The sequence below is a fragment of the Daphnia pulex genome, chromosome 4 (genome assembly GCF_021134715.1).
Source record: "Daphnia pulex isolate KAP4 chromosome 4, ASM2113471v1".
Classification (NCBI taxonomy): Eukaryota; Metazoa; Arthropoda; class Branchiopoda; order Diplostraca; family Daphniidae; genus Daphnia; species Daphnia pulex.
In genome coordinates this window covers 6,467,697-6,494,176 of record NC_060020.1, presented here as the reverse complement: position 1 = coordinate 6,494,176, position 26,480 = coordinate 6,467,697, and the positions used below count along the sequence as shown (strand labels likewise).

Here is a 26,480-nt window from a genome sequence, read left to right as displayed (position 1 = left end):
TTTAATCGGCGAATTACTGCCAACCAAGCATTCCTTATAATATTAGGACCTAAGGGAAAATCCCCTACAGTTTATCGATTGTTTGGCGCATAACTGGTTTCTTGATGGCCGTAAAGGGGTACGTATTGCGTAGCGAATCGCTACGAGAAAACTGGTAATGCCGCGAGTCAAGCTTGTTAAATAGGGAACCTTTTAGGAATGCATTGTCATATACTAGGCTTAAAATTTTTGTTGAGGTCGTCTTTTTTTCAATAGCAGTTTAGGCTATTTCAAATAGAGACCTTTTTTAGATGAGTCTGTTGTGAGCGAATATGGGTGAACGTATGGGTATGATCAATACAGAGAAAAAAGGTGAAGCATGCAGCCAGCTATACAGGATTACTGTAGCTGGCCGACGTGGCTCTTGTTCGATTTCAGACATATTTTCCAACAATTGGATTATATTTTTATGGATTCCTTGTCCACCGCAGGCGCAGACAGTACATGTAGGGACATAGAGGGTTGCCCTTTCACAGCAGTGATCAATGGACAAACAATTTTCTATTTGACCATGCAGGAAGTGATTGGCATTACGAATTTGGTGAGCGCCACATTCACTCCTTCCGAAAATCAGGGAATCTAGTGCTATTAAATTCATCTAGTCATTAATTTTCAGTGAATGCTCGGGCGGGGAAACAGTTTACCCGTTTCTCCATGAAGCCCGTCCCGCTGATTGCTGTGATTCTGTTTCTGGTAGCTGTGGGGAGTACGCAACCCCTCGCTGATCTGAACCAGATCCTGCCAGTGAATGAGTGTGCCAATAAGGAATCCAGCTTAGTTTACGAAGAGAAAGGTGACTTCCACACATCCGTTCCGAATAGTTGAATTGAAAATGTTGATTCGTTTTTGTTTGTTTTTTAACTTGACAGGTGATGTTACCGTTGCTGTTCTTTTGGATCTGACACAGGGTCCGCTATGCATTCAAAAAAATGCCGCCTCGATGCAAAGCATGAATGGAATTTTGCAGACTTTCCAAACTCTCAATTCTATTCAATATCTGAAAGGACTAAAAATTGGTAACTTACAGAACCCACTAATTATAGGCCACATTTTCAAATAATTTAGCGTAAACTGTTGCTTTTTTAAGGTATCCGAATATTTGATACTTGCGGTCAAGAGAGTATAGCGCTGCAAGCTGTCCTGCAAACGGCTCTTGAGGCAAATTTAACTCACGGCCTCCCATGCAGAGTTGGCGTTCACTTAGGTGCTGAATAATTCAAGGTTTTTATTGGAAATCAGTTTCCTGACTAAATCTCTGGTTTCATTCACACTGTTAGGTTTCCTATTCCCAATTCGCTCCTATCCAGCTGCGGCACAACTTCTGAATGTGCTAAATCTCCCGGCTACTGATATATCATTTTGGCAAACAACTTCTCCGCTGGACGCTGTATCAGATCTCCTCATTCGACTGAGGTGGTCTTCGATTGCAGTGATCAGTCAGTCTAAACCGGCGTTGCTGACTTTCTCAAAGAAAGCTAGCGAACGCAGTATCTGTATTGTGGCGCAGACTGTTCTATCCCCCATTAACAGGCAAGCTATAAAGCAAGTTCAACTAGAAAATCAATTTTTTAAAAGCAGACGATAAATATATTCATTATTTTATCTTTGATAACAAAAGTAGGACTAAAGAAATGACAGTTCGCGCCGTACGGCGATCAAAGCGGTCCGGATCAAAAGTCTATCTTTTAATTGGCTCCAGTGAGTTTTTGTTGGCAGTTCTTCCGCACTTTCAAGCGAACAGTACGAATACTAATTCGTCAAAATACGTTCTCGTTGCTGCTGATAACTGGAATTCCAACTTCACCGAAGGTATTCAAGCCTATTAAAATTTAAATGGTTTGGTATATGAAATTACTGAGTGTCATTGACTATACAGAAGTGGCACAGAGCGTCCAAGAAGCTCTAATTATTCGTCCCCAAAGAGTGCTAACTGACGATAACGTCTCCGCTCGTGTCTTGTATTCCCTGATCAAGCAATTCAAGAATCACCTGTCGAGCACCTGCCGAGGCAAATTCAAATCATGCGACCTTGAACCTCATCATTTGATAAAGACAACAGCGCTCGCAGAGGAAGATTTACGGATTCTCAAACTTTCCACTGATATCAGTATATACAACGAACTGTTTCCTGTCAGTTATGTGTCCACGAAGAACCCCAAAGGATCGCAGACAATCGTTGATATTGGCAACATTCACGAAGACAAATTTATTCCCACTGGAAACATAAATGTTGGTCGAGAAGAGATCACAGAGTGCACTGATTGTCTCTGCACTAATGTCGATACATCACCAAGTTTCATCTTCCAACTTCGCGACGAGTTACACATAATCGTCGTCGGCTCAGTTTCCGTATTAGGCATCTTACTGACTCTGACTGGCCTGATGTTTATCATTTATATTCAGTGTTGCTCCAGCCATGAAGACCGATCTGGCAACTTTATTTTTTTGCTTCTCCTGGCCGTCTTGATTCTCTATTTTGTCAGTTTCCTTTACCTTTTAGTACCAAGCAGCATCTTGTGCTTAAGTCGTGTTATAGCGTTAAGTGGATCTTACACCTTTTTCCTTGCCGCAATTTTTTCGACTGCGGCTACTAGTCTGGTGGGTAATCGGCCGGATGACAAGACTGCTCGATTATGCATTCAGATGCTTCTATTTGTCCTGGCAATCAGCGTCCAGGCCCCCGTTTTAACTTACGAAACGCTTTTCCGCGACGACTCTTTACAAATCAACAAAATTCTCACCGACTACGGCCCGAAAACTGAGTGCACTCTCGACGATTTACTTTCGCTCAAGCTTTTCTTATACCCCACTATATTACTTGGGATTGTGAGTTTAGGAAGCATTATCGTCATCTACCATCATTGGTAATTACGAAACAACTGAATACTCTATAATGGTTTCTACGTGGAATGAATTTCTAAAAACTTGTACGTTTCACAGGCACGTTTCAGCTATCAAAATCAACCTCAGTGTATCCTCGTTGGTATGTTTATCGATCAACGTTACGTGGGTTGTTTTATACTTCCAGCTTGGAAAGGAATGGCGAGACATTGTCATCCTATCAGGAATTCAAGGTTTTATCCTACACATTTTTACACTTTGTACTATAATAATATCTTTCTTGGTTGATTCGTGACTCTAAAGGAAACGCATTCGTCATACTATTTGGAGTGGTTCTGCCAAAAATCGTTATGGGTTTACAAAATATTAATCATTCTTATCCCACGAAAGCCTGGCAAGTTACTGAAAACACTAGCGACCCGGACGATCAGGAAAGCTCAGAACGGACACCGCCTCCTCCTCGTCCACATCAACAGCACATTTATGCTATTCCCAGCGAATATGATCGCCGATCAACGGAGTCAGATTACAATAATCGTAATACTGCCATGTAAAGAAATAGGCGGAGAGATTTATCTTGATTTATTATTATGTAATTTAATTTATAATTTAAAAGCTAAATAGAAAGATTTTATGGTATACAGACCGCAATCTACTTTCTGCAAGAAAATAAAAGCCGATATCAATTGCACATACAGCAAATTATTTTTTGTCTTCTCAACTATAGAGTTTGCTAACGTCCGAAGTTGCCAGATTCATTTAAGCGTAAAAAAACGTTTGGACACGAACTCTTGCTATGGTCTATGAGGAGGTGGTACCGTCACCTTGTAGGATTCTGCCGTTAGTCCTCGTCACAGCTTTTTTTTTGGGGGGGGGGGGGGGGGGTTCAAAGTGAGATCCCCCGGGCCCCGGGTGGGTGGAAGAGGGGAGAGGGGAGAAGGAAAGTGCGGACGGTCCAGAAAACAACACCCCCTCTCGATAGGTGTAGGCTGAAGTTATGAGGGAGACCAACCCAACAGACCCTAAAGGCAAAGAGGGGGAAATTTTGTTTTCGCGAGCGCTAGGTGGCTTACAGGATGAAGCCCGGCATGGCCGAAAAACGAAGAAATTTTTATGAATTTTTTCCAAAATTTCAATCGTTAATATCTCGGCTTCTGAGCCGAGTATCGAAAAAACATGAAAATGTTTGAAGAGGTGGGCTATCCCATCATTTTGAAACAATTAGAATATTTCTAGGTGCAGCAGTTGACGAGAAAACTGCTGCACAAAAACCGAAAAAAAATCCAAATTTCGCTACCCCTCTCAGTTTTTTTGAAATATCTCCTAAACTACAAAAGCTAGGCGATTGCGGATTTTACCAATCGACTTAGCGAAAAATTTTGCACAAAACCCATCTACTTCTTAATTTTGAGAACCCCCAGCGACGATTTCCGCTAAATCAAAATCCCCCAAAACGGTCTCTTTTAGTGGCGAATCGCTTGTTAACGGCTATCCTATCCTTCCAGATCTGTCTGGCACTTTCTAGCTGTAGATTCTTTATTTGACTAATAGATGGCGCCACATCTCGGGTTGGCCCGCGGACCTGGCGGTTCGACCCATCGCCCGCCCCGTTAAAAAAATGCCTCGATGGGTTGAGTCGGGTTGGGTTTTTTTTCTCTTTAGCCCGAACAGTGGCCCGGGTTTTCATGGCCCGGGCCACAGCCCTAATCTCGAACACGAAATTGGGTGAAAACTGAAAACATGGCGGATTCCGCAGGAGTGCGTTCACAAATCAGGGGGGGGGGGGGGGGGTACGCGTCATGATCTCTATATTTTGGCAACGCTGTCACAATTATTCAGTTTCATTTTTTTTTCACTTGTCATTGTCAGTGTGTTCTGCTCTACTTTGGTCATTCAGTTCGAAAACACTCTTTCTGCTTCGTGTTTCCTGTGATTGGATAAAGTTAGTTCATTTTTAATGAACATTACAGCCAGTGATAATAAGTGTAAAAAGTAGATTATTTTGGAAGAAAGAATCGAGAAAATCTGGTATTTCTTAGGAGCTTAGCTGATAAACCCTCACTTCGCCTTTATTAGACGCTAAAAATTTTCGTACCACGGTACTGGGTATGGAATGTACCAGGGTGCACTGCTACCGACCCTATTTCTAGCTTGTCCCAGCAATTGGTAATTATACGTAGTACCGTAGTTCAGTACTCAGTAGTGCGCAGTTCTGTGATAATTGATCAAATTTTTAACCCTAAGGTTACACTTACACATTAGTTATTTGATGGTTTTTTTATAGTAATAGAATTTTTATTTTTCTATTAACAGCCTGGTGAAGTCTGAGCTTCTTCATTGCAGTCCAATGTGCATATGAATTTGTTACAACCAACTGGTGAAAAGTGTTCCTCCTACCTGTACTGAGTGTACTGGTTGTATCTTTCGTCACATTCAGAAACACTAAAGAACAATTAAAAATAATTCAGTGTAAGGCTACACATTTACTTTATTGATGAAAAGCTCTTTGCTTTATAACTGTGGGCTTTTCAGTTAACACAACTTCTAAAGCTTGCCAACTGTCGATTTCTTTGTTAAATTTATATTTTTTTGTAGTTACGACGGATTGCTTCGTTTAACTTATTCTGTCATTATGTTGTTTCACTGACACTTTTCTAATAATAATTTTGTTTTGTTTTTCCAAGTAGGATTAACAGCCGAGTCTGGTGAAGTCTGAGCTTCTTTGTTGCATACCAGTCTGTTCATGGATTTGTGTCTCTTGTCTCTTGTCGGTCTCTTGTTAAATGTACTGGCTGGGAATTGTGTCACATACCGAACCCGAGAAACACTTCAGAACCCTGGCAAAAAACCAGAAAATAACGTAAGAAGAAACATCAACAATTTATCATTTCAGGAGACCACAACAGGTATGGTTTAAGTCAATACAACAGTAATAAGACTACAACTAACCACTCATTTTATTGAAATAGATCTGCACATCACACAGAGAAGTTTGCAGTCAGCAAACCTAATTACTCAGCAGTAATCTTATTTCTAAAGACGAAATGAAACCCTTGAAGATTGTTTCAGAGCTGTTGTCACTTTGTCCAACAGCGTCCTGGAAGAACTGCTACTTTGCATCACCACAATTAAAACATTTCAGCCACAGAGTTCCAGCACAGCATATCCTTTACATATGTAAGCTAACTATATGTGATATGAGTTCACAGATACAGGTTGTAGATTGGCTCTAGTACTGCTCTATTGAATGATAGGTGATAGGTGAATACTCATTCACCTTAGGGGCCTTAACGGATTAATAATTCGGTAATTTTTCTGCTATTATGTAAAGACTTGCTAAATTTATTTTAAAGCAGTTTTGAAAAAAAAATGTTCCTTCCGTTCCGTCCAGTATTCCGGCCCCGGGTGCCTAAGGAATATGTTGGATATCAGTAGGTGGCTAAAATTATGTCCGCTACATGGCGCGAGTGTCTTCTTTACGCAAGGCAAAAAGCATTTCATGGGACACTGATTGAAAACCATGTTGAAAACGTATCGTTGGAAACTCAACACGGCGTACTTTTCTTTCCTACATTTTTCTTCGAAAAAATGGTAATTGATGTTTGGATTCTTGGATGTTACTGTATTAATTATTTTTGTTTGAATTTAGTTATTTATGTGGTAACAAAGGCACAAAGCCTCTAATTTCTACTTGGCAATTTCATCTCATCATGTGGCCTGAGCAGCTGAACATTTTGCCAAAATGTCTTCTCTTTCTTCGTTCTACTTTCTAACTGTGAGATTATAGATTTAGTTAGCTGCTATCTCTTTAACTTATTTCATTTGTGGAAATTGAACCTTGGAAAAGCTTGCCAACTTAAGCTTCCTTTGCAACATGTATTCTGAAGGATTTTGTAGTTTAACTTAACTTTGATCATTTTTGTTTTGTCATGTGAGAAATTGTTGCTTGATAGTAATTGAGTTTTTTTTTTTTTTTTTTTTAACAGGATTAACACCCTGGTGGAGTTTGAGCTTCTTTGTTGCTGCCCAACATACACATGGATTTGACGCAGCCAGCTGATAAAGGGTGTTCCTCTTGCTACCTGATGTCTGTCTTAGCTTTACCTTCTTCTTCGTTCCAGTCTAATTCACACATGGATTACTTCAGCCAGTCTGTTGAATTTTACATGTACAATTTTCTTAATGGTAAAATTATGATTATGCTTAACTCTTGTAAATAACATTAAGTGACATTTATTCATCTTGTCATTGACAGCATTTCCAATGATGCTGAAGATTAATTCATTTCATTTTGGTTATAGGTTTAGCGTTTCTGTTCGCGTAGTTGCTGTCCGATGTGGCACGTTGTTGCAGCCTATATGCTGGTGAAAGATCTTTCTACAACAAGTTCAATTGGCCGTTCCTTGGTGTCGTGTTACAGAAGTTGCATCATTATTTTGTTAAATTGTCATCGTGACTGCAGTTTATGTTTATAAGTTAAGAAGAACAAAAACAAATATGGGATGTTCATGTCAAACAAATGATAAACATGTTTTTGGGGTTGGGAAAGGAAAGTGGAGGATGTTGGTGGTGGGGGAGGATATTTAAAGTTTGGATAAAAAACAGTTATCTATAACCCTACAAACATATCCCTACCAACTAATCGGCAAACCCCACAAACTTATAAGTTCCAATTCTTTAAACCCCACAAACATACTCCTACCAATCTCTAAATTTATACCCTAAACCCCATAAACCAATGTCAAACCTTAACGATGTAATATCTGTAATAAATAAAAATAAATAGGTCATTTGTAAAATTTTTTTTTTTTTTTTATTTTAAAATAATTCAATAAACAGAGCGTTCAGTTCAAGACGGTTGTTCTTCTGTACGAGTTTAAACGCAACCCGCCCGCCACCACCGCTGCGGCAATGAGACAAAAAGCGATGGTTTAGTTTTGCGGAAAGCTGCGTCAGTCTAACGGAGATTTACGCAAAAAAATAAACCATGGCTTTTGTTTCATTGGGTAGTGGGTTGCTTTGTTTAACTCGCACATGCTGTTATAGGTTTTGTCGGCCCCCAGAGATAGTATCTGGATCGAGAAGAAGAGAGAAGTACGAGGCAAGTTTTTCCGGGGAGATGTAGTCATACTAGGCTTCCGGGTTAGACTCATGACCCTCCAAAAGTTTTCATCGGATCATGCGCCTTCCAAGTCCCCGTTCGACCAGAGCCCTCCCCTCCTCCTGGTTTCACAGCGGGTGAGTGACCACCGGCGGGCGTTGGTTAGTGGTTAGTTAGGGAAACGGGGCCACAGAAATGAAGGGAGCCCAGATATGCACTTGTAATTGAATCTAACTACACAATTTATCAGTCTTCAATTACAGCATTCTCGCGTCGGTTTTCACCAATGGACGAAGTCCATGATCAGTAGCGAAGGATTACTCTGTAAGCAGAATGAACATTTATTTGGATGGGAATAATATTCAAGCAAGATTGTAGCGACAGAAAGTAATACCTCAAATCAGGAGGGCCTGTGTAAAGAAGTCAATAAGGAGGATTCAAGGGTAGTAGCCAACGGGTCAGCAAACAACAGACCTTGTTGACTTTCTTGAAATGACAGGACTTTTCATAAAGTCTGCCATGCAAATTTAGAAACCAGCAGTTTAGAATCTGTAAATAAAAAAATAAAGAAAAACAAGTCACCTTGTTTATAATTTGTGTCCTCAAAGTGCTTGATGTCTATGATGTAATTAAGAATAATTAAACAGTTATCAGTATACACTTGAAATTGTCTCTGAAACATTAGACGGAGTGGAGATCAATACTTAAAATACATATTAGACTGTAAGGGAAAAAGTTCAGTGACATGAGAAGTGAACTTACACATGAAACCACTGATCAGTTATCCAGATGATAAGGTTCTCTAGATGATGGAATGAGAGATTGTTCCATGCTGGGGTTGGTGATCTAGCAAGTCCAATACACACAGCAGATAATTATGTTGAATCCTAATAAAAGATGAGAAGAATATGTTCCAGCAATTCTGTAATAAAGCTAGTGTTGGTTATTACCTGTATCATTTTGATGGCACATTCAGTAAAATACAATGATTTTGAACAAAATAGTTGACAGTATAGGCGGCACGACTCTTTTACGTTTCCTCCTGTAAGTTGATGAGAAACGTTAATGTTATCCAACATATACACGGAAAAGAACACATCACCGACAAGTTACAAACCAAATCACTCGAATTTACCTGTGAATTCATTGGTAATTTGGTTATTTTCGAAAAAAACTAGCGTAATAATAATTTTGATAGCAAACCGTCATTAGCCCATGACTGACACAATCAACACGCCATCTATTTGACACGTCTCAAAACTCAGTATTTGAAGGACTGGTCTTAACTCTTAAGATAGATACTCACAAAACTTGAAAAGTGCTTTTTTGTTTGTTAAAACTTAGCACTCATCCTTAGAACTATAAATAGAACAAAGCTCACTTGCTAGTTTCATGCAAATTTTCCGGAAGTAATCCGAAAGTACGCGATAGCGCCTCCACCATTGAGCTGACGTCAAATTCAGTCAAATTAAACCAAAATTCGTAATCTCCATAAAATTTGGGGTCGATTGGCTATACTTTACAACAAAATCCAAAATTTTGTGATACCTAAAATCGACCCCAAATTTGATGAGAATCACGAATATGAATAATCTGTAGACGTGACAGAAATCAAAAGGTTGGAAACTTGGAAACTTAAAAAATAATAATAATAATAATAAATAAAATAAAGAAATGTAAAATTCAACAAAACCAACCCAACAAAGCCAATTATTAAAGATTACTCCAACTGACATATTGAAGTCATCTGAGCTATGATGCACTTGATGATGCGCCCATAAAATATTAATTTCTGTAATTGTCAGGACATATCGTGCTATCGTGGGAACGACCATGTGAAATATGGTAAAAAATTTCAACACACAACTATAACGATTTCTGCATATTACCGTGATTAACCCTGTGAATCCAGTAGTAGCCATGGCAAAATTAATAAGCACAACAGTAAACAGTCCAAGCCCTGTTGATTGTTCCGATAAATCAATCAAACGATAATGTTGGTGCAAGTGACAATATAGGCACATTTCGAATCCCCGCATTGCGATTCTTTCCGTAGAAAGTTTTCTGTGTGATTATAGTTTTCGCCCTATAAAATTTTCTATAGATTGTCATACCTGAAACATTCCTGAAATAGGCCCACACTTATAGAAGTTAGAGTATCGTTAAATCTTGGAGTGGGTGGTTTCCCTTGCACAGCTAGGACAACGTATTCGAGGAAAATTAATGTGCCAAAATAGAGAATAACGTCCTGTAGATTTTTAGAGATAAACATTAAATAATTTTGCCTTTTAATTTGAAAAAGTAGAACGAGGAGTCCAACTTACGTTTCCTAAATAATTAGATTGTCTAGAAACTTCCATCACCCTGCCACCTTTTTCATTTTTTGTATTGATGGAAAAAAAATGAGTAAAATACTAGCTGACGTTTGTCCTTCGCTGCTGTGCGCACAGACAACTTTCAGGGCGAATCCAAACGTCAAGAGTAGTTTAAGGATTCAGGATAGGTGTGCATGTATCCTAGATTATCGTTATACGTTTCTGTCCAGCATGACAGATTTAAATCATCTGTATTCTGACTTGTGACGACGTTGTTTTGTATATAAAAACACGTAGGCTACTAGACAAAAGTTATTTTTTGCAGAGGGATCGGGAGCACGGCTTTGATCGGACAAACGCATCAGTTAAAAAAGTCTACTTACGGTAATCAACTTATCCTTGAAGGTGATTAGTAAGCAAGCTAGAATGCCTAGTTGGTGTTTTAAAAAAAGACATTCAGCACGGAGAAAAATTAAAAGACTCCCTAATCCGGGAAGAATTGTGTGCTATCCGGGCAAAAGTTGGTCTTCAACTAAGTCACAGCAATCGCGCAAACGTCATGCGCACTAGGCTCAGAACTAGAACTATTTTTGGATTTCATAGTAGATAATTGTCGGTAAATTCGTTCGACATTGACTGTGTGCGACCTCTATATTTCAGCTGCTTCTCAGCAAACAAAAGAACAACAAAAACGGGGGATAGGTGAGAGATGGCGCTCAGGTGGGCGGACCTTTCCCTTAGACACATCAGATCTCTTTTCGCTCTCGTTGTGCAAACATCATGTCGGATCCCGAACAGTCAAGCGATTCTAGCTCAAATTCTAGTAGTTCAGGCTCCGACTCATCAAGAAGAGGAGGCGTAAAGAAATTTCGTCTCTCAAGTGAAAAGTCAGCTAGTTTGGCCGACTGGGTCGTATCGGGTTTAGATGACACTCGAGCGAAAAGTGCTAGAGAGGCCTTTAGACCCAAACTAAAGAAGAACGCCGACCTGCTGATCAACCCCAATCTAGATGATGCATTCTACATCCGGCTGAAGGCAGTTAAGTCATCTTCGGCAGCCAAGGTCAACATCGACCCAATCGAGAAAATCTACAGGAACCAAACCTTCAAGATCCTTGACTTAGTCAAGCCCATCATGTTTCTAGCAAGTCGGCTCAAGAAAAAGAAGAAATCCCGAGCCGACGCCAAGGCGGTCAAAACAGCTCTGAAGCTCTGGGCGGTGGTGTACCACGACATCACGAACGCGCGACGCCGCAACATTCTGGCCCAAATCTACCCGCAGAATATTGGACTGCTAGACGACAAAGCTGTCCTGCCAACGGGTGGAGAACACCTCTTCGGTCCGAAGTTCACCCAGGCCCTGGTCGAGCAAGTGAAAACTCTGAACGCTCTCGAAAACGCGGGAGCCCCTCGCGCGCCCGGATCTAAAGGTGGTCATGATCAACGCCAATCGAATCGCGATTTCAGCCACCCCCCTTCATCTTCAGGCGGTCGCTATTCCAATTTTAAAGGATCTCGGTATGTCCAATCTAGTCTCCTTTCCTTTTATGGGTTTTTTCTCTTGGACGCATAGCGCGTTTTTATGTTAAATTGTCAAGACCGGCTTTCGATCGGTGGAATTTGTCAACGGTGGCCCCATATCTACAACTAAATTCTATTTGTGATCCCGTCCAATTATTTGGGAGCGGGTTGGCTCACCAAGTTGAACTTGATTGACTCATACTTGTCGGTCTCAAATTTTTTCCTATTTTTGAAGGCCTTTTGAAATTCCTTCAGTTTAAATGGGGGCGTTTTCTTCGAATTCGTGCCCCCCCTCCTTCGTTTTAAACTCAATGTGATGGGCGTTCACCAGACTAGTAAGGGGAGTGGTAACCTTCCTGCGGAAGAACGACCTTCGCCTCGAACTTTATTGGGATGAGATTTTAATCTTGGCGCACGGGTATAGCAGTGCCCCAGCACACTTCCGTGCTCTTCGGATCCCCTTAGATTCCAAACCGGATGATCATCTGATCAGGTCAAGAGAGCAATTTACGCTTTCGGCACGTTTACAAGAGGCTCGTAGAAGTCCTTCTTGGGTGGTTTCAAAGGCAGATTTTACATCTGGCCGTCCGCTCATTTTTCCCGACGACGGATTTGTCCAGGGCGTCGGATGCATCCTTTTTAAAGAAGGGAGGGGGGCAGTATGAAACGAATAAGGACTAGGAAACTAGCCGAGATTGCCCTAGCAACACCACTGACCTCTCGTCCCTGATAGAGCTAGCAACGGAAATTCCGCTCCTTCTCTTCCCATCCAAGTAGGCTGATCTCCCCGTTGGGGGAGGGTCATCCATTGACAGGAACGAATCCATCTGTTTTATCGCTCGGTGGTTCTCCGGAGTTGTCTGGAAGAACGAACCTTTCCGAAGGAAATTATCGAGCTCATACTGGGAGCAATTCGATCGAATACGCACCCTGCATACCAGTCCGCTGAGGTCGCTTGGAGCAGTTGGTGTAAGCAACGGAACCACAACTCTCTGTTGTCTGGCGTCAAGGAGGTATTAGCTTTTCCTTGTTAATTTTCGTTCCAGCAAGAGCTGCAGCACGGTGGGAAGGAACCCTCCGACAACTATTCGTATGAAAGAGTATTGACGCCTTTTTTAGACGAAATGCCGATTTGGTGGCGCATCCATGTTACACAGTCCAGCAGGGCTCCCACGAGCTCCAATTTTCAGGCGTTGGTAACTGTCGACCATCAGGGGGTCTTATCTTATATCTTATTATATCTGATTATATCTTGCTTTAAAGACACAGTCAATGTCGAACGAATTTACCGACAATTTGTAAATTGTTCGAGCGAGCTTTAGCTCGCGATGAGCAATTTGGATTGTTGGGGGAATGGAGTGAAGACATTGACTGTCTTCTAACCACCCATCCCGCCCACTTCATTCCCGTTATCATTATGTTATTTAACTTGAATTAGGTGCAGCATCCGATTATTGACGGCCCACTAATTCCTCTTTCCTTCTATCTTTTTGCTAGATACAACAATGATAGCCGCAGATCCAATTTCGACCGTGGCTCACCCAATCCCGCCAATAAAGGCGATCAGAACAACAACAACAAATAGGCCATTTGAACCATGGATCACCTTACACATTTTCCGTTAAGCCAGATCCACAGTTTGTTTTTGCTTCCAATTCTGATGTGTCTAAGGGAAAGGTCCGCCCACCTGAGCGCCATCTCTCACCTATCCCCCGTTTTTGTTGTTCTTTTGTTTGCTGAGAAGCAGCTGAAATATAGAGGTCGCACACAGTCAATGTCTTCACTCCATTCCCCCAACAATCCAAATTGCTCATCGCGAGCTAAAGCTCGCTCGAACAATTTACAAATTGTATGTTCTTTAAAAAGACTGCAGCGAGTAGAACAGTCGTTTGCTGTATGACGAAACCCAGGAATCGCATGACAAATATGTTTGAAAGTAAATAAGAAGGAAGATTTTGTTTCTTTTTTTTAACCTTATCTGTATGCAAGAATTGCATTTGATTATTTCCCTGAATTTCTCAGAAAAAACTTTCTATGAGCTACTTTATAAATAAAATAGCACAAATAAAGTGTAGTTGAATAAGAGCTTTTTCTTACTGCTCCTATCACTCTTCGAATAATTAGGAATTGGAAATAGCGTCCTTACATACCTAAATTGTAAAATATACAACACACATTACTATAAATGGATTCGAAGTTTTTGATGTGAAAATCTTACAGAGATATAATGGGCAGTGAATGACTTCCCATTGCTATTATATCCATAGTACTCAGGGTTATTGGGAACTAGTTGAATAAAAAGCTTGTTACTTTGTGATCGTATTGGATGTGGAGGCTGCCGACCGCTTTGATCCAGCAACAAAGGACTCGCTGAGTGTGGACCGTCATAAACCTTGAAACAAAGATCATTAGAAGTTTGCTGTTAGTTAACACACACGGCCTCGTTGATAATAACAAACCTTAATGCGGTAGTATGAACTTTCTAATTGAAACACCGTAAATGTCAACCAGATGGTAAAATTTTTCTCGACAGATATAAGCCAAGTGCAGCCAAATCTTCCATCATAATCCGCTGACTGGAAAACACCAGTTGGAGATGTTAATACAGAACAACAACTCGAAGCGTCTAAAAATTATACAAAAAAAAATCACAATAAAGGAATTTAATTTTCATTGACCGACACCTTTTTCTTGTAGAAATTTTCTTACTATTACCTCCTACTCCTGGAGTATATATTTCTAGAGATAATGACTTTCCTCTCAGCGAAGAAGAATATTCGGGTTCAAGTTCCAATTTATATTTTCTGCAAATATCAAGCGGCGTCCAAGTGACATCCGTACATAGGTTGTCACTATATCCGAAATACGAAGAGTGGCGAAGAGTGGTTGTAAAAGAATTCTGAAATTGTCCATTTTTTACGCAATTCGTAGGAATAGCAAAAGACCGAGAGATAGTGTCCTCCGCATCTTCGTAAATTCGTACATCGACGGATGTCATTAGCTGAGCGCAATCCTCCGACTGAGTTGTCCATTTCAAACCCAAAATGTGCGTTGAGTTTTGTAAAGAAATGCGTTCAAAAGACACCAAATCCATTGAATAACCTGTTACCTTAAAATGATTACAGAGAAAAAAAAAATTGTAATTTGATTATAATTTGGAAAAACAATGCATTTGACAAAATTACTTCTGGTGGAACTGTGATCTCGACACTGGATGACTGACCCTGAAGTGTTAAGTAGACTGGAATGATTTCGACAGAGTATACCTTACACTCTATCATTTCTACCAGGGGAAACATACACGATGACTCATCAGTCAACGGCAAGGTGAGTGAGAAGACATTTTCGGATTTCATCATACAATCTTTAGGAATTTTCAAAATGCTTTTCCGATTCGCCTGTTCGTTTCGAAGAGAGATTCGAATCCAAACAGCTGCCCAATACTTTTGACAATTTTTTAATTCAAACTGTATGGTTAACGTCTTATTGGGATTCAATGTAGCTTGAGGCTCGAATAGAACGCCAAGAGACTCTGATAACGCACGATAATTACCAAGGAAATAATGAAATGACATAAAAACGCGTAACATACCTGAAGGTATCTCGTCATTAAACTGACCCACTGCACATTTAACCGCGTTTTGAAGGTCGCCGACAGCGTCTTTTACAAATTGGAAAATTGTCGTCTCGCCAACTAAAGAAAGAGTAATAGCACAAATTTCTAGATCAGGGAGAAAGAGCAGGAACACAAACATTTTAAAATCCAATTATTGGCAAATATAATTAATATTTAGTTTACAAGTGAACTTTCCATTTGGAAGTAAAGAAAAGAGAAATGCAAAATTAACGATCAATCCTTATCTAAATGCTTTTTAAAATAATCTACTCTTAAGATTATTTGTTCTGTGTTCACCATAACTCACCAAGAGATGTCTCACAAGCATGTCGTAAGAGATCGGTGTTATTGTTGCTTATATTAAAAAATTTCCATTCTTCATTAGACCTTGAATAAATTGATGCGTTTGCTAGCGGTTCTGATTCATCTTTTAATTGAAATAATATTGTTATGTGTAAAGATTGTACTTGTTTAATCATGAAATATTTTACCTCGGAATTGATGCGAGTGGACAGAGTGCAATTTCGAATCTTGAATTATTTGATGTTCGGTTCGCACCTGTGATACATCGTTCAATTTCTCTGATTGATCACTCCGCATTTGAAATGAGGTAGTGCTTTTCTGTAAATACAATAATTTTTAGTAGTTACGTATATAATAGGCAAAAAGAAAAATCTTTGAGGCTGATGGATCGTTATTATACCTTGGACCGTTTCAGAGCTTCTCTCAGTCTTTCTCTCGGTGTAAACGAACGTTCGCCAGTCTGCCGCTTTCTCCTGCGAACTTTTCCAATGACACATTAAGACTAGTCCTAAACAAGAGCACTTTGTTGTAGGTATGCTAAAAAACGAATACTTACTTTTTACTGGTGATTGCAGTGAATTCGTCATTTGATCTGAACGTAACAAAGTAGATTCGACTGGACCGTAAGCATCTGCAGTAAATAAAGAATTCAATAGAGGATCCGATTTCAAGGCAGCACTTGCTGTGGAAAATTCCTGGTCCTTAACAGACGCGAGTATCGACACTGTGCGCATAAGGGCATCTTCAATGTTGTGCAAACGAATCGACTGCTCTTCAAGTCGACCAAACAAAAACACACACATTTCTTTCGAGCAAAGTGAATCTTTTGCTGTCGGTTTTTGACTCAAACATCCATTAGCCGCAAACAAAAGAACTGCCACGAGGGGAAAAATGCGTCTCAACGCCATTAAACGATCCATGGTTTTAAATTGGCTAACAAGTATTGCAACAGTATTATATATTTAAAAAATACATACCGTCTGGTAGTGAATTCTGCACCGCACATGAATATTGTTGCTGAACTTGATAATTTTGCTTGAACGAACTAAAGCAAATAGGGAGGAATATTCACCTTTGACATTTGATTATTTTTCAGCAAAATTAGCGTTTTTGTTTAACTGAAGTTCAAGGATCGGAGGGCGAAGATGCGCCAGCAAAATTAGCCAAAACATTCAATTCCAATTCCTCGTCTAGAATTAACGCGTTCTCTTTGTCGGCAAATAAATTTGATTCGCTTTATTAAACCGAAAATTTTTCTGCTATAACAAATTTAGCATAGTCCGGTAGCACATCGGACAAACAAAACGTCCAATGTGGGGATCATGCAGGTTATGTGTATATGAACAACTTGCTGAATATTCAGAATCATCGTTTCCAGTAGTGGTATGGGGATGGGGATGTAGACGTCAACGTTTGCTTATTGATAGAAGCTGAGGACCAGTTTTCTGTAGTACCGAATGGTAAGTACCTTTCAGTAATTGTAGTACCACGTTGTTTTGATTCCATGGAAGATTGGGTGTCAGCGACTACTGTACTCGTTTTGGGGAACTTTCATCGATCGGAACGGTGGTATAAAATGCTAAGAAACCTAAAAATATCGAAGGAATTAGATCTTTACTTTTTTCAAGGGCTATGTCTCTTAAATCACCTTTGAAAAAAACATCATTGGAACTGTTTTCGTTAGTTGAAAATCGAACAAGCAATTTATTAGTCGTGCTAGTCACTGACACTGGTTTCGATTTTTTCCCTGACAGTTCTAAAAGGAGTGGAGAGTAGAAAGTTGATCCATCGTAAATCTAGTTACGACAAAAATAAATTAATGAATAAATAAAGTATTCAACTGATTAAAGTTTCTTAAATTAATTTACCGAAACGAAATCATGATCTTTTTCAGTATCAAAGTACACGAATGTTAATCGGATCTGAGAATAATCGTCAACACTGATTTCCCAGCGACAATCCAGGAGCGAAGAATATACGTTATTATCTGTGTGGCTATAAAACGTGTCACTAGAGCTAGTCAAATTGTATGAGCAATTGTTCCGCGACTAAACCAAATCAAATAAAGAAAAAAATGTTTAATGAAAACTCGCAATTCAAAATTTTCTTCTAATAGTTTTTTTACACTTATAACATTCCAAGAGTATTCCCTTTCTCTTTCTAAAGAATTCCAAGCTGGGAATTTTATGAGTGATTTTCTACTAAAGGAGTAAATTGAGGCTCTTGATGAACCATTGTAAATAACGGTTCCTTCAGAAGACCAGTCATCGTAAACCTTAAAAAATGTCACGGATTCAAACAATTAATTTGCAAAACTAACGCATTTCTGGCAAACGAAAAATAAGATACTTACAATCATAGGGAAAGGAACAATCGCTTTTGATTGACTAGTTAGTAATATGGTGTTTCCCGGCCTTGTATTCTCAATGTACCATACACACTCGGCACTACTGTTTTCGCTTGGAGGGTAGGTAGGCTTTAAAATCTTTCCTGTATTCACAATGTATCCACCGCATCCTAGATTACGATAAAAAATAGCACATAATTTTAATTTTAAAAATTGTTCTAGTTGATATAATACAGATAGGATTTTTACCGTCAACATATGGAGTACTTGTTCGCTTAACCTAAGATAAATGTGATGGCTGAACCCATTAACTTTTGGAAAAGAAATTCAAAACTGTGTTTAACCATATGTACAGTGATATAATGCGCCGTGAATTGTTTTCCATACTCCTGTCTCCTGTAATATTGTGGGGACAATTGAACAAAAAGCTTGTTACTTCTTGATCGTATAGCTTTGGGCGGTTCACTGCCGTAACGGTCCAGCAGCAAAGGACTTGTGGAGTAAGGCCCATCATAAACCTTGAAAAAAAAAAAAAAAAAAAAAAATTCTTATTCATTTAACTTACAATTAATAGAGAAATAAAATGGACCTTCACAATGTAGTAGGAACCTTCAATAAAAAATTCCGTAAACGTCAGCCAAATTGTAGAATCTTTTTCTACTGATATAAGCCAAGTGCAACCGTTATAGTTCCCATCATTATTGAGGGAACGCAAAACGCCAGACGAAGAAGTAACCATGTAGCAACAATTCGATAGGTCTATAAATATTAAAAAGGAAAAAAAATCATACATTTATAGGTCTGAATTACAGTCGAAAATGATTTTTTTTTTGTCTTTCTGCATACCTGTTCCCGATGTAAAAATCTCAAGAGAAGATGATTTTCCTCTAAAAGAAGAGAAATATTCGGGTTCGACTTCCAATTTATACTTTCGACAAATGTCAAGTGGCTCCCAATTGATACTGCTGCAAATATTGTTTTCCTTTTCAAGAGATGAAAATGAGACAGAAAACGAATTTTGATATGCGTTTCCGATGCACTCCGAGGGAACTGAGTAAGAACGCAACATGGAATCCGATGCGTCCTCATAAATTTTTAGGTTAACTGACGTCATTAACTGAGCGCAATCACGGGACTGAGCCGACCATTGTAAACCCAGCATATGAGTAGAATTGGATAACGGAGTGTGTTCAAAAGAAACCAGATCAGTAGAATTTCCTGCCAACTTTATACAACGTAAATTGATTTCAATGGTGAAAAACATGTGAAATGGAATTTACTTGAGGAGGAACTGTAATCTCGACAATAGAGGGCTGACCCTGAAGTGAAACGTAGATAGGAATGATTTCGACATTGTAGACTTTGCATTCCATCAGTCTGGCCAAGGGAAATGTGCATGGTGCTTTAGCTTTTGATGGCAAAGTAATTGAGTATTCGTCTCCTGTTTGATTAAAACACTCTTTTGGAACTTGCAGGACTAAATGACTGTCATCCTTGGCCTTGCTATTCTTTCTGCTCCTCAGGATCATTAACTCGTTTCTAAGGGAGATTCGAATCCACACAGATATCCAATACTTTTTACAACTATTCAACTCAAACTGCACAGTCAGTGTTTTATCCGGATTCAGTGTGGCTTGGGGCTCAGATAAAATACCGATTGGTTCTGTTTTTGAAAGAAGAAAAAAAAACGAAAAAAATAATCTTGATAATAACCGACAGTTTTAGCGTGAATTCTCACCTGAAACGTTAGATTCATCAAACTGAGCCATTGCGCACTTCATCGCGCCTGTAAGATCGCCAACAACATCTTTGACAAATTTTTTGGTAGCCAGCTGATCTGCTGCGGATATAAAATTCAAATTCTTATACCGTAATAGTAAAAGACTCGCTATTATCATTATGGAACCTTAATTTAGTTTTCCTTTCCTTAATTCTACAAAACTCTAACCTGACGTTGGTGCTAAATTACTGTTCACATTTTTGGTAGTGGGAAGCGTTCCGGGAACATTTACGGTAGTCGTTGTGGGATAGGTCGGTGTAGTTGCTTCAGTAATAGTGAATGCAGAATTAGAGTACAGCCTACTGTTTTTTATTTCAGGTTGTGGCGACGTAGTTTGGATTTCTCTGCGCAATGTTGTCCGCTTTACATCTTTATTTATGTCCATCTCAACAGCAGATCTCGAAAGTTTATTGAAATCTTGAAAGAATAAACTGGGTTAGCTTCTTATAGTCAGTTTTTTTCATCGTTAATTATAAACAAATAATCTGCCCAATTAAGAATTGTGTTTATTCGCTACCTCTACCCACGGTGGGTGCGCTGCCTTGTGACGATGTGTTAACGACGTCTTCAACGACAATTCCCTGTCGTGTATCCTCATTTGTTGACAGCAACTTAAATCCAGCGTTTAATTCCACAGAACTAGCGGTTACCGGAATCTGGCTGGTGCTGGTACTGATATCGTTACTAGTGCTTTTCTATAGATTCGCGAAAACAATTATAGTCTTATATGTTACCAAAAATGGAAATCGTTACCTTTGCCCATTTTAAAGCTACGGCCAGTCTTTCCCTTGGAGTCATATGTTCTCTTCCAGTTTGTCGCTTTTTCCTCCCTGCATCACCAACGACAATCAATTAATTTGATTCTTTAACAGGTGGTAGCCGATATACACTAAAGCTTTCCGGACAACCATTCAGTTGTCAATATTTATACCTCTTATTGGGGATTCCAGTGAATTCGTTATTTGATCTGAACGTAACAGGATAGATGCGACTGGATCGTAAGCATCTGCAGTCAGTAAAGAATTCAATAGAGGATCCGATTTCAAGGCAGCACTTGCTGCGGAAAATTCCTGGTCCTTAACAGACGCGAGTATCGACACTGTGCGCATAAGGGCATCTTCAATGTTGTGCAAACGAATCGACTGCTCTTCAAGTCGATCAAACAAAAACACACACATCTGTTGCGAACAGAGTGATGATCCATTTGCTGGTTCTTCCGAAGAAGACTCGTAAGCCACGCAACCAACAGCTGCTAAAATAACCGTCGCAGTGAAGATGAAGAAGCGTCTCCAAACCCGTGTACGATCCATCTTTCACGCTAAATTGCGATCGACATAAAATTTATAGCTTTGAAACTGACGCAGTGCACTCACTGCTGCTTGTAAACTACTAAAGAAATTACACTAAAGCAAAACATTTTAATGGGAGGCGAATACAAGAAAAGCGGTCATTGCTGCAGCTGAGAGTTTATTCATCTCCGACCTTTGACGCCATGTAATGCACAAGCAGCGATTTTAAATTCACCGACATCCGCATAATTTCTAATAGGTTTCTAAAACAAAATAAATTTGATTGCTCGACAGAAACTTATCCATCAACGTGAACTACTGCACTAAATATTTACAGACTTTTCCTAGATAAAGTTGGAAATGTTTACCGTCTCGTTTGAGCGTAAGATAATGATAGCATTACCCACATCTCAATGTACAAAAATAATATCAGTCAGTGTAGCATTGTGTTTCACTACCAATCTGAAAACGATTGAGGGTTTTCATTTAGTCCTGCTCAGACTTCTGCCGTTAACGATGCAAGTTCTACAAGTATTTTGTTTACTAGTGGCCTTAGGGCTTGCTGCCGCGACCCTACCAGAAACTGTTGATTACTCTGGGTAAAAATTTTCAATTTTCTTCTTTAAAAATAGATAACCAAAACAGTACCTATAAAATATTTTGGTTGCAATTTTACATAGACATAAAGTGGTCAGTATTTTACCAAAATCCAAAGAGAATGTTCAAATGCTAGAAAGCTTCGAGCGCAAAGGTTTGATCAAATATTGGAAACAGCCATCCGGATTGAACCGCTTCGCATCCATTCAAATATCTGCTGGTAATTTTGAACTGATATCCAAGATTTTAGCTGAGCAAGGGTTGAGTCCGACCATCCTTATCGACAATATTCAAGAGTAAATATAAATGATACGATGTTTATACAGACAGATCAAATTTCATTCACTTTGCTTTTTGATAGGCTAATTGAAAAGCAAAACAGTGAAATTCGTCAACGCCAAATTGAAAATGCGAACAACCGGGCTTTTGATTTCGAAAATTTTCACGTTTACAGCGAAGTAATCGAATAAGAAAAGAAGAAAAAAAAACGTGATCAATTAACCAAAAAAAAATTAATATCGAATTACGTTTGTTATTAGTTGTTGGCATTCATGCAAGAAATGGCTACCAATAACTCTTTGGTGACTTATTCCGTCATTGGACAATCCTACGAAGGTCGCGACATTGGACAAGTTGAGGTTCGAACCGGAAGTCCTGGTTTCAAACAGATCATTTTCTTAGAATGCGGAGTGCACGCCAGAGAATGGATCACAGAGTCTACTTGCATTTGGATTTTTGATCAAGTCAGAAAACATAGAGCCGATATTTTATGATATTTTATCAACTTGGTATTAATAGGCACCGTTACTAAATTACAGTTAGCCAGTGGATATGGCGTCGATCCCGAAATTACCGCGTTAGTAGACAAATACGACTGGATCATTGTGCCAACTTCAAACCCGGATGGATACGAGTATTCATGGACATCGGTATGAAAAAGCTGGGTTTTAAGACGCTCAAATATGTAGCAATAATCAACTCAAATAGCCATTCAAAGGCATCATAAACTCATTAGTTAGATAAATAATTGTTTGTTAAGGATCGTCTCTGGAGGAAAAACCGAGCCCTAACAGACAATCCAGTATGTCCAGGTGTCGATTTGAACCGAAATTACGACGCTAATTTTGGTGGTGATGGATCATCTGCGTTGGCTTGCTCGGAGACTGTACGCAAATACTTTACGAACATTAAAAAAATAAAATTTCGAATATTTTAAATCTCTTCAGTATCACGGAGTAAGCGCTTTTTCGGAATCTGAGGCCGTAGCAATTCGCGACAGTTTGGCTGCGAACCACGGATTCGTCAAGGCTTTTGTTTCCGTTCATTCTTATGGTGGAATTTGGATGTCTCCATACGGTTATTTAACTGAACTACCTCTGGAATACGACGAAATGGTGAGTACGGTCTGTCAAAATATTAAAGACCATTCCGTTAAAATTTCAAATGAACTTAATGTATTTAACTTAATTTTCTCTGGTAGTATCGAGTCATGGCAATTGGATGTGAGGCTATCACTGCGACCTACGGAACTCCTTTTGAATATGCCAACGAAGCAGCTATCTTATGTACAAGAAAAACTGGCCGAATTAATGGAATTCAAAGTTATTGATTATGTTCATTTCAGATTTGACATCAGGAACTACCAGAGATTACGCCTATGTCGGTGAAAATATTATTTACGCGTACACGATCGAGACGCGTGGAATGGCTTACGGATTTATCCCTCCACCGAGGGAAATCTTAGTCACGGCTATTGAAACCTGGAATGGCATCAAGGCTATGGCCAATAACCTGTTGTAATTTGCCAATCGCGTTCTTTTACTGTGTAGTCACGCATGAACAACATGATTTTTCCGTTTAAAAAAAGAAGCAGTATTTAGTCCGGGTTGGTTCAATCAACTTAAACATAGTAATAAACGATTATATTCGCACATCGCATTCGTTTGCTCATATTAATGATAGACGGGGATTTGAAAACAATTTAATCAAAATGAATTCTAGGAATAAGTTAATTGCAGTTTGCAGTCGCACACAAGTATTAACTTCCGATTAATCTTTTGAGTTACCATAGTCAAAACTTTCGAAGGTCGTGACATTGGACAGGAATATTATTCGAGCCGGAAATACTAATGTCAAGCAGGTTATCGTCTTGTTTTTATGCGGAATACACACACACCCAAAAGCGGTTTTAAGACGAGTAACGCGTACGCAGTTAAGACCAAACCAAAATTAATCGTCAATCGACTCTTATTACACTTTGTCGCGTCAGCGTGAGTGGGTCAGAATTCTAAACAGAGACAAATCTAATTCCCAGCGGACTAGAAAATAATATTGATTCGAACAGTTTTGATTTTTTCTTTTTAAAAACAAATAAAATTTTTTTTATTATTTTCTCATTCACGAAAAAAATAATACTCAGCGTCTAAAGTGCAGTACTACTTTAACTCAAAAGGTGGCGTTTTGGCTTTTCAAAAAATCACGCACGGTCGTAATCGTAGTTCTCTGTTACCCAAGCACAAGTATACATAAACACTAAATACACTATGTAGAGCAAACATGGTCATTACTTTGAGTGCCATAAACGGTAAACATTGTAATGCGTCATTAGAGTCATTAGAGAGTTGCGCTTCCCCAAGAGATTTTTAAAAAGATTGTGTGCCAAGAAAGAAGTTTTTCGCTTTTTTTTTAGTATTTAATCCAACGATAAAGCAATGTCCCATAAAATGCACAAAACGAAAAGTGTAGGATTAAGTCTCAATCGACATCGCCTAATCTAGAAAGAACTTCATTCTGCGCTAATGTTTTCATTCATTGTCGTGTACAATAGTTCACTCGAGTTCATTAGTCGACCATGATGGACCTACCAATAATGTCTTCCACATTTGGCTAAATTGTTACTTGGAAACTAGTAATTAGGACAAAATACCGTAAAATCAGCTTGATTTGGACTGAATGATCTCTGCCCCAAATTTTTACCATAAGAGACGGTGAAGACCAGAGATCGGGAACGGTGCGTCATTCACTTGATAACTGATACCCGTACGTAAATGCTGTGCATGCCGTTTCGAAAAAAAAAAAAAAAAGTAAAGGCCACCATGAGTCAACCCATGGCTATACAGACTCTACGATTAATTATGGAGTCAGAGAGGTCGTCGTACGAAAATTGCCAATTCATGGTTTTACGACCCCAAAAATTCACATTCAGGCAATAAACAACCAATGATTTCGATCTCAAACTTTTCTAGGCAAATCGAACGGAAAGAATCAAAAGAAAATTGAACAGCTCAAATTTCTTTTGAAAAAATATTCAATAAAAGAATACAAAATCCCAAATCGTTACACTCTAATTAAAAATTTAACTTTGTTTAAAAAGGTTATTCCCCACTATCATAGACAGTGTAGGAAGAATACAAGTCGTTTTAAGACATCACATTAGATGAAAGGAACGCTTAGCCTTTTTAAAGGATTTCACACAAACCTCCAATAACGAGGAGGAGCCAGTGGTGTCGGTGTGGTAGGTTCTGTGGTAAAAAAAAATGTCTAGCTGCACTTCGCATTTATGAAGTGTTTAAAGTTCAAATCTTTTTGAATTTGATTGTTTACCCACAGACACAATTGTAAGGTACAAAACCGGGCCTGTCTGCAGTCGTTCTACAAATGAGTTTTTTAATGAACCCTAACTGAGGCAAGAAAAAACAGCTCCAGTCTAGCTCAGAAACAATCGTACTCCGTACTATGTCACGATTTACAATCAACGCCATCAAATATATAGTAGAAAGGGAGCATAGAGAAACATTTTTCCTACCTCTAAGCCTGGGAAATCGGCCAGGCATCCCCAAGTGCTCCATCAGCAGAAAAGTTTAATACACCATCAGGAGGGACAGAGAAAAAGGCCTCAGACTCGTGAATACACCCACACTCACATGGGTGTACACGAGGACAGAGAGGATTTACAGAAAGGGGAAGAAGAGATCCGTAACTCGACCGACATTAATAGGTTCTCTCAATCAAAGGGGATGTTGTTTATCTAAATAAAAAATAAAAAATGGATTACGAAAAATGTTGACAGAAGCAACAAGTAAGGGAAGTTGAAAATGACAATGGATGAACCCTAATTGGTAATAAACAAGAAAATTTAAGGTTGCATTTATTCAACTCATGCAACATTAAAATATCTAGCAGATCACAGGAATAAAAGTAACGAAAATTATTACCCAAGTGATGATACTGAGATTGTTGCAGATGACAGGTCAACCACAAGTAAAACTCTTGTGGTTATGATGGCTGGCAGGCTGAGGCCTCAAATCTGCACAAAGAAAAAGGTTACATATAGTGCAATCAAACTGCCTTACAAATCTAGTCACCGACTCACTGTCGTCTAACATTTCTAAAATTTGGAACAGGTTTACCCAGGTCTTTTATTTACACTCCCATAAACATTATATATCTGTATTCTTAGTTCTATGTACCTGTCAAACAGCATGGAGTGTGTATTAAGCAACTCTTTAAAGAGACGACTAAAGTTGTCGTGACGACCACATTTTTGTTATTGTATTTGTTGTGCAATTTTTCTTCGCAGCCCACGTATCATTCCGTTTTCTTTGTAAACTTAAACTTCGTTTCATTTTTACTTTAGGTGCACTGAGTACTCGCCAATCTAAGACCTTAAACTTCGTGACTTCCGTCTCTTTTTCAAAACTTGTTAAACAGAACGACAGCAGACGACACTAAT

At 39.1% G+C, this 26,480-nt stretch overlaps 5 protein-coding genes and 3 long non-coding RNA genes across 11 annotated transcripts in view; 4 read left to right on the top strand and 4 right to left on the bottom strand.

Annotated features, from left to right (window-relative positions):
• Positions 1 to 562: 562 nt before the first annotated feature.
• LOC124192846 lies at positions 563 to 3,571 on the top strand. 2 transcript variants are annotated; one of them, XM_046586339.1, is made up of 8 exons: positions 563 to 832; positions 909 to 1,055; positions 1,127 to 1,243; positions 1,317 to 1,569; positions 1,661 to 1,848; positions 1,916 to 2,903; positions 2,980 to 3,113; positions 3,184 to 3,571. In XM_046586339.1, the coding sequence occupies exons 1-8, from the start codon at positions 694 to 696 to the stop codon at positions 3,432 to 3,434; spliced, it is 2,217 nt and encodes a 738-aa protein (XP_046442295.1). In that variant the 5' UTR covers positions 563 to 693; the 3' UTR covers positions 3,435 to 3,571. The 2 variants fall into 2 exon arrangements, with proteins under 2 accessions (XP_046442295.1, XP_046442294.1); XM_046586338.1 differs by having other exon boundaries at positions 1,658 to 1,848.
• Positions 3,572 to 6,354: 2,783 nt separating this feature from the next.
• On the top strand, positions 6,355 to 7,679 carry LOC124192845. Its single transcript, XR_006873865.1, has 4 exons — positions 6,355 to 6,471; positions 6,530 to 6,655; positions 6,867 to 7,065; positions 7,182 to 7,679. It is a non-coding gene; the product is annotated as an uncharacterized LOC124192845 (long non-coding RNA).
• Positions 7,680 to 8,249: 570 nt separating this feature from the next.
• Positions 8,250 to 10,904, bottom strand: LOC124192842. The gene is made up of 6 exons (XR_006873862.1): positions 10,306 to 10,904; positions 10,096 to 10,229; positions 8,932 to 10,027; positions 8,744 to 8,868; positions 8,376 to 8,530; positions 8,250 to 8,303 (listed from the first exon to the last, which is right to left on the bottom strand). It is a non-coding gene; the product is annotated as an uncharacterized LOC124192842 (long non-coding RNA).
• A 102-nt stretch (positions 10,905 to 11,006) lies between these two features.
• LOC124192840 lies at positions 11,007 to 13,591 on the top strand. Its single transcript, XM_046586336.1, has 2 exons — positions 11,007 to 11,813; positions 13,314 to 13,591. Exons 1-2 carry the CDS (start codon positions 11,077 to 11,079, stop codon positions 13,399 to 13,401), a joined length of 825 nt encoding a protein of 274 aa, XP_046442292.1. The 5' UTR covers positions 11,007 to 11,076; the 3' UTR covers positions 13,402 to 13,591.
• A 97-nt stretch (positions 13,592 to 13,688) lies between these two features.
• On the bottom strand, positions 13,689 to 16,817 carry LOC124192838. Its single transcript, XM_046586334.1, has 10 exons — positions 16,292 to 16,817; positions 16,136 to 16,215; positions 15,924 to 16,053; positions 15,740 to 15,859; positions 15,409 to 15,510; positions 15,002 to 15,348; positions 14,532 to 14,925; positions 14,276 to 14,442; positions 14,035 to 14,208; positions 13,689 to 13,966 (listed from the first exon to the last, which is right to left on the bottom strand). The coding sequence occupies exons 1-10, from the start codon at positions 16,653 to 16,655 to the stop codon at positions 13,937 to 13,939; spliced, it is 1,908 nt and encodes a 635-aa protein (XP_046442290.1). The 5' UTR covers positions 16,656 to 16,817; the 3' UTR covers positions 13,689 to 13,936.
• A 139-nt stretch (positions 16,818 to 16,956) lies between these two features.
• LOC124192836 lies at positions 16,957 to 21,293 on the bottom strand. Of its 2 annotated transcripts, none has more exons than XM_046586332.1 (15): positions 20,794 to 21,293; positions 20,616 to 20,692; positions 20,380 to 20,557; positions 20,031 to 20,279; positions 19,821 to 19,922; positions 19,363 to 19,745; positions 18,929 to 19,307; positions 18,672 to 18,841; positions 18,436 to 18,600; positions 18,332 to 18,362; positions 18,089 to 18,252; positions 17,861 to 18,010; positions 17,604 to 17,783; positions 17,384 to 17,531; positions 16,957 to 17,323 (listed from the first exon to the last, which is right to left on the bottom strand). In XM_046586332.1, exons 1-15 carry the CDS (start codon positions 21,170 to 21,172, stop codon positions 17,262 to 17,264), a joined length of 2,817 nt encoding a protein of 938 aa, XP_046442288.1. In that variant the 5' UTR covers positions 21,173 to 21,293; the 3' UTR covers positions 16,957 to 17,261. The 2 variants fall into 2 exon arrangements, with proteins under 2 accessions (XP_046442288.1, XP_046442289.1); XM_046586333.1 differs by having other exon boundaries at positions 19,821 to 19,919; positions 20,794 to 21,264.
• Positions 21,294 to 21,526: 233 nt separating this feature from the next.
• On the top strand, positions 21,527 to 23,679 carry LOC124192839 (carboxypeptidase A2-like). The gene is made up of 9 exons (XM_046586335.1): positions 21,527 to 21,750; positions 21,832 to 22,044; positions 22,110 to 22,206; positions 22,288 to 22,491; positions 22,567 to 22,677; positions 22,788 to 22,913; positions 22,975 to 23,142; positions 23,229 to 23,313; positions 23,373 to 23,679. The coding sequence occupies exons 1-9, from the start codon at positions 21,542 to 21,544 to the stop codon at positions 23,546 to 23,548; spliced, it is 1,389 nt and encodes a 462-aa protein (XP_046442291.1). The 5' UTR covers positions 21,527 to 21,541; the 3' UTR covers positions 23,549 to 23,679.
• Positions 23,680 to 24,023: 344 nt separating this feature from the next.
• The window catches only part of LOC124192843, a 57,339-nt gene continuing 54,882 nt past the window's right edge, over positions 24,024 to 26,480 (bottom strand). Inside the window, exons 1-3 of one of the 2 annotated variants that reach the window (XR_006873863.1) lie at positions 26,218 to 26,479; positions 25,963 to 26,054; positions 24,024 to 25,775 (exon numbers count right to left, since the gene is read on the bottom strand). This is a non-coding gene — a long non-coding RNA (uncharacterized LOC124192843). Of the gene's footprint in view, positions 25,776 to 25,962; positions 26,055 to 26,217; position 26,480 lie in introns of those variants that run through there. The other variant, XR_006873864.1, reaches the window with a different exon arrangement.

What these genes read in the sequence shown, in the direction of transcription:
- LOC124192846 (XM_046586338.1), top strand. Translation starts at nt 694, where the DNA reads ATGAAGCCCGTCCCGCTGATTGCTGTGATTCTGTTTCTGGTAGCTGTG. An exon ending in CAGAGTTGGCGTTCACTTAG is followed by an intron (nt 1,244 to 1,316) that starts GTGCTGAATAAT and finishes TCACACTGTTAG; the next exon opens with GTTTCCTATTCCCAATTCGC. An exon ending in GTTCTATCCCCCATTAACAG is followed by an intron (nt 1,570 to 1,657) that starts GCAAGCTATAAA and finishes TGATAACAAAAG; the next exon opens with TAGGACTAAAGAAATGACAG.
- LOC124192839 (XM_046586335.1), top strand. Translation starts at nt 21,542, where the DNA reads ATGATAGCATTACCCACATCTCAATGTACAAAAATAATATCAGTCAGT. An exon ending in GAAACTGTTGATTACTCTGG is followed by an intron (nt 21,751 to 21,831) that starts GTAAAAATTTTC and finishes AATTTTACATAG; the next exon opens with ACATAAAGTGGTCAGTATTT. An exon ending in CAACGAAGCAGCTATCTTAT is followed by an intron (nt 23,314 to 23,372) that starts GTACAAGAAAAA and finishes TGTTCATTTCAG; the next exon opens with ATTTGACATCAGGAACTACC.
- LOC124192840 (XM_046586336.1), top strand. Translation starts at nt 11,077, where the DNA reads ATGTCGGATCCCGAACAGTCAAGCGATTCTAGCTCAAATTCTAGTAGT. An exon ending in TCCAATTTTAAAGGATCTCG is followed by an intron (nt 11,814 to 13,313) that starts GTATGTCCAATC and finishes TCTTTTTGCTAG; the next exon opens with ATACAACAATGATAGCCGCA.
- LOC124192838 (XM_046586334.1), bottom strand. Translation starts at nt 16,655, where the DNA reads ATGGATCGTTTAATGGCGTTGAGACGCATTTTTCCCCTCGTGGCAGTT. An exon ending in ACTGCAATCACCAGTAAAAA is followed by an intron (nt 16,216 to 16,291) that starts GTAAGTATTCGT and finishes TCATTGGAAAAG; the next exon opens with TTCGCAGGAGAAAGCGGCAG. An exon ending in TCACTGCCCATTATATCTCT is followed by an intron (nt 13,967 to 14,034) that starts GTAAGATTTTCA and finishes TTTACAATTTAG; the next exon opens with GTATGTAAGGACGCTATTTC.
- LOC124192836 (XM_046586332.1), bottom strand. Translation starts at nt 21,172, where the DNA reads ATGGATCGTACACGGGTTTGGAGACGCTTCTTCATCTTCACTGCGACG. An exon ending in GATTTTTACATCGGGAACAG is followed by an intron (nt 18,842 to 18,928) that starts GTATGCAGAAAG and finishes TAATATTTATAG; the next exon opens with ACCTATCGAATTGTTGCTAC. An exon ending in CAATGATGTTTTTTTCAAAG is followed by an intron (nt 17,324 to 17,383) that starts GTGATTTAAGAG and finishes CGATATTTTTAG; the next exon opens with GTTTCTTAGCATTTTATACC.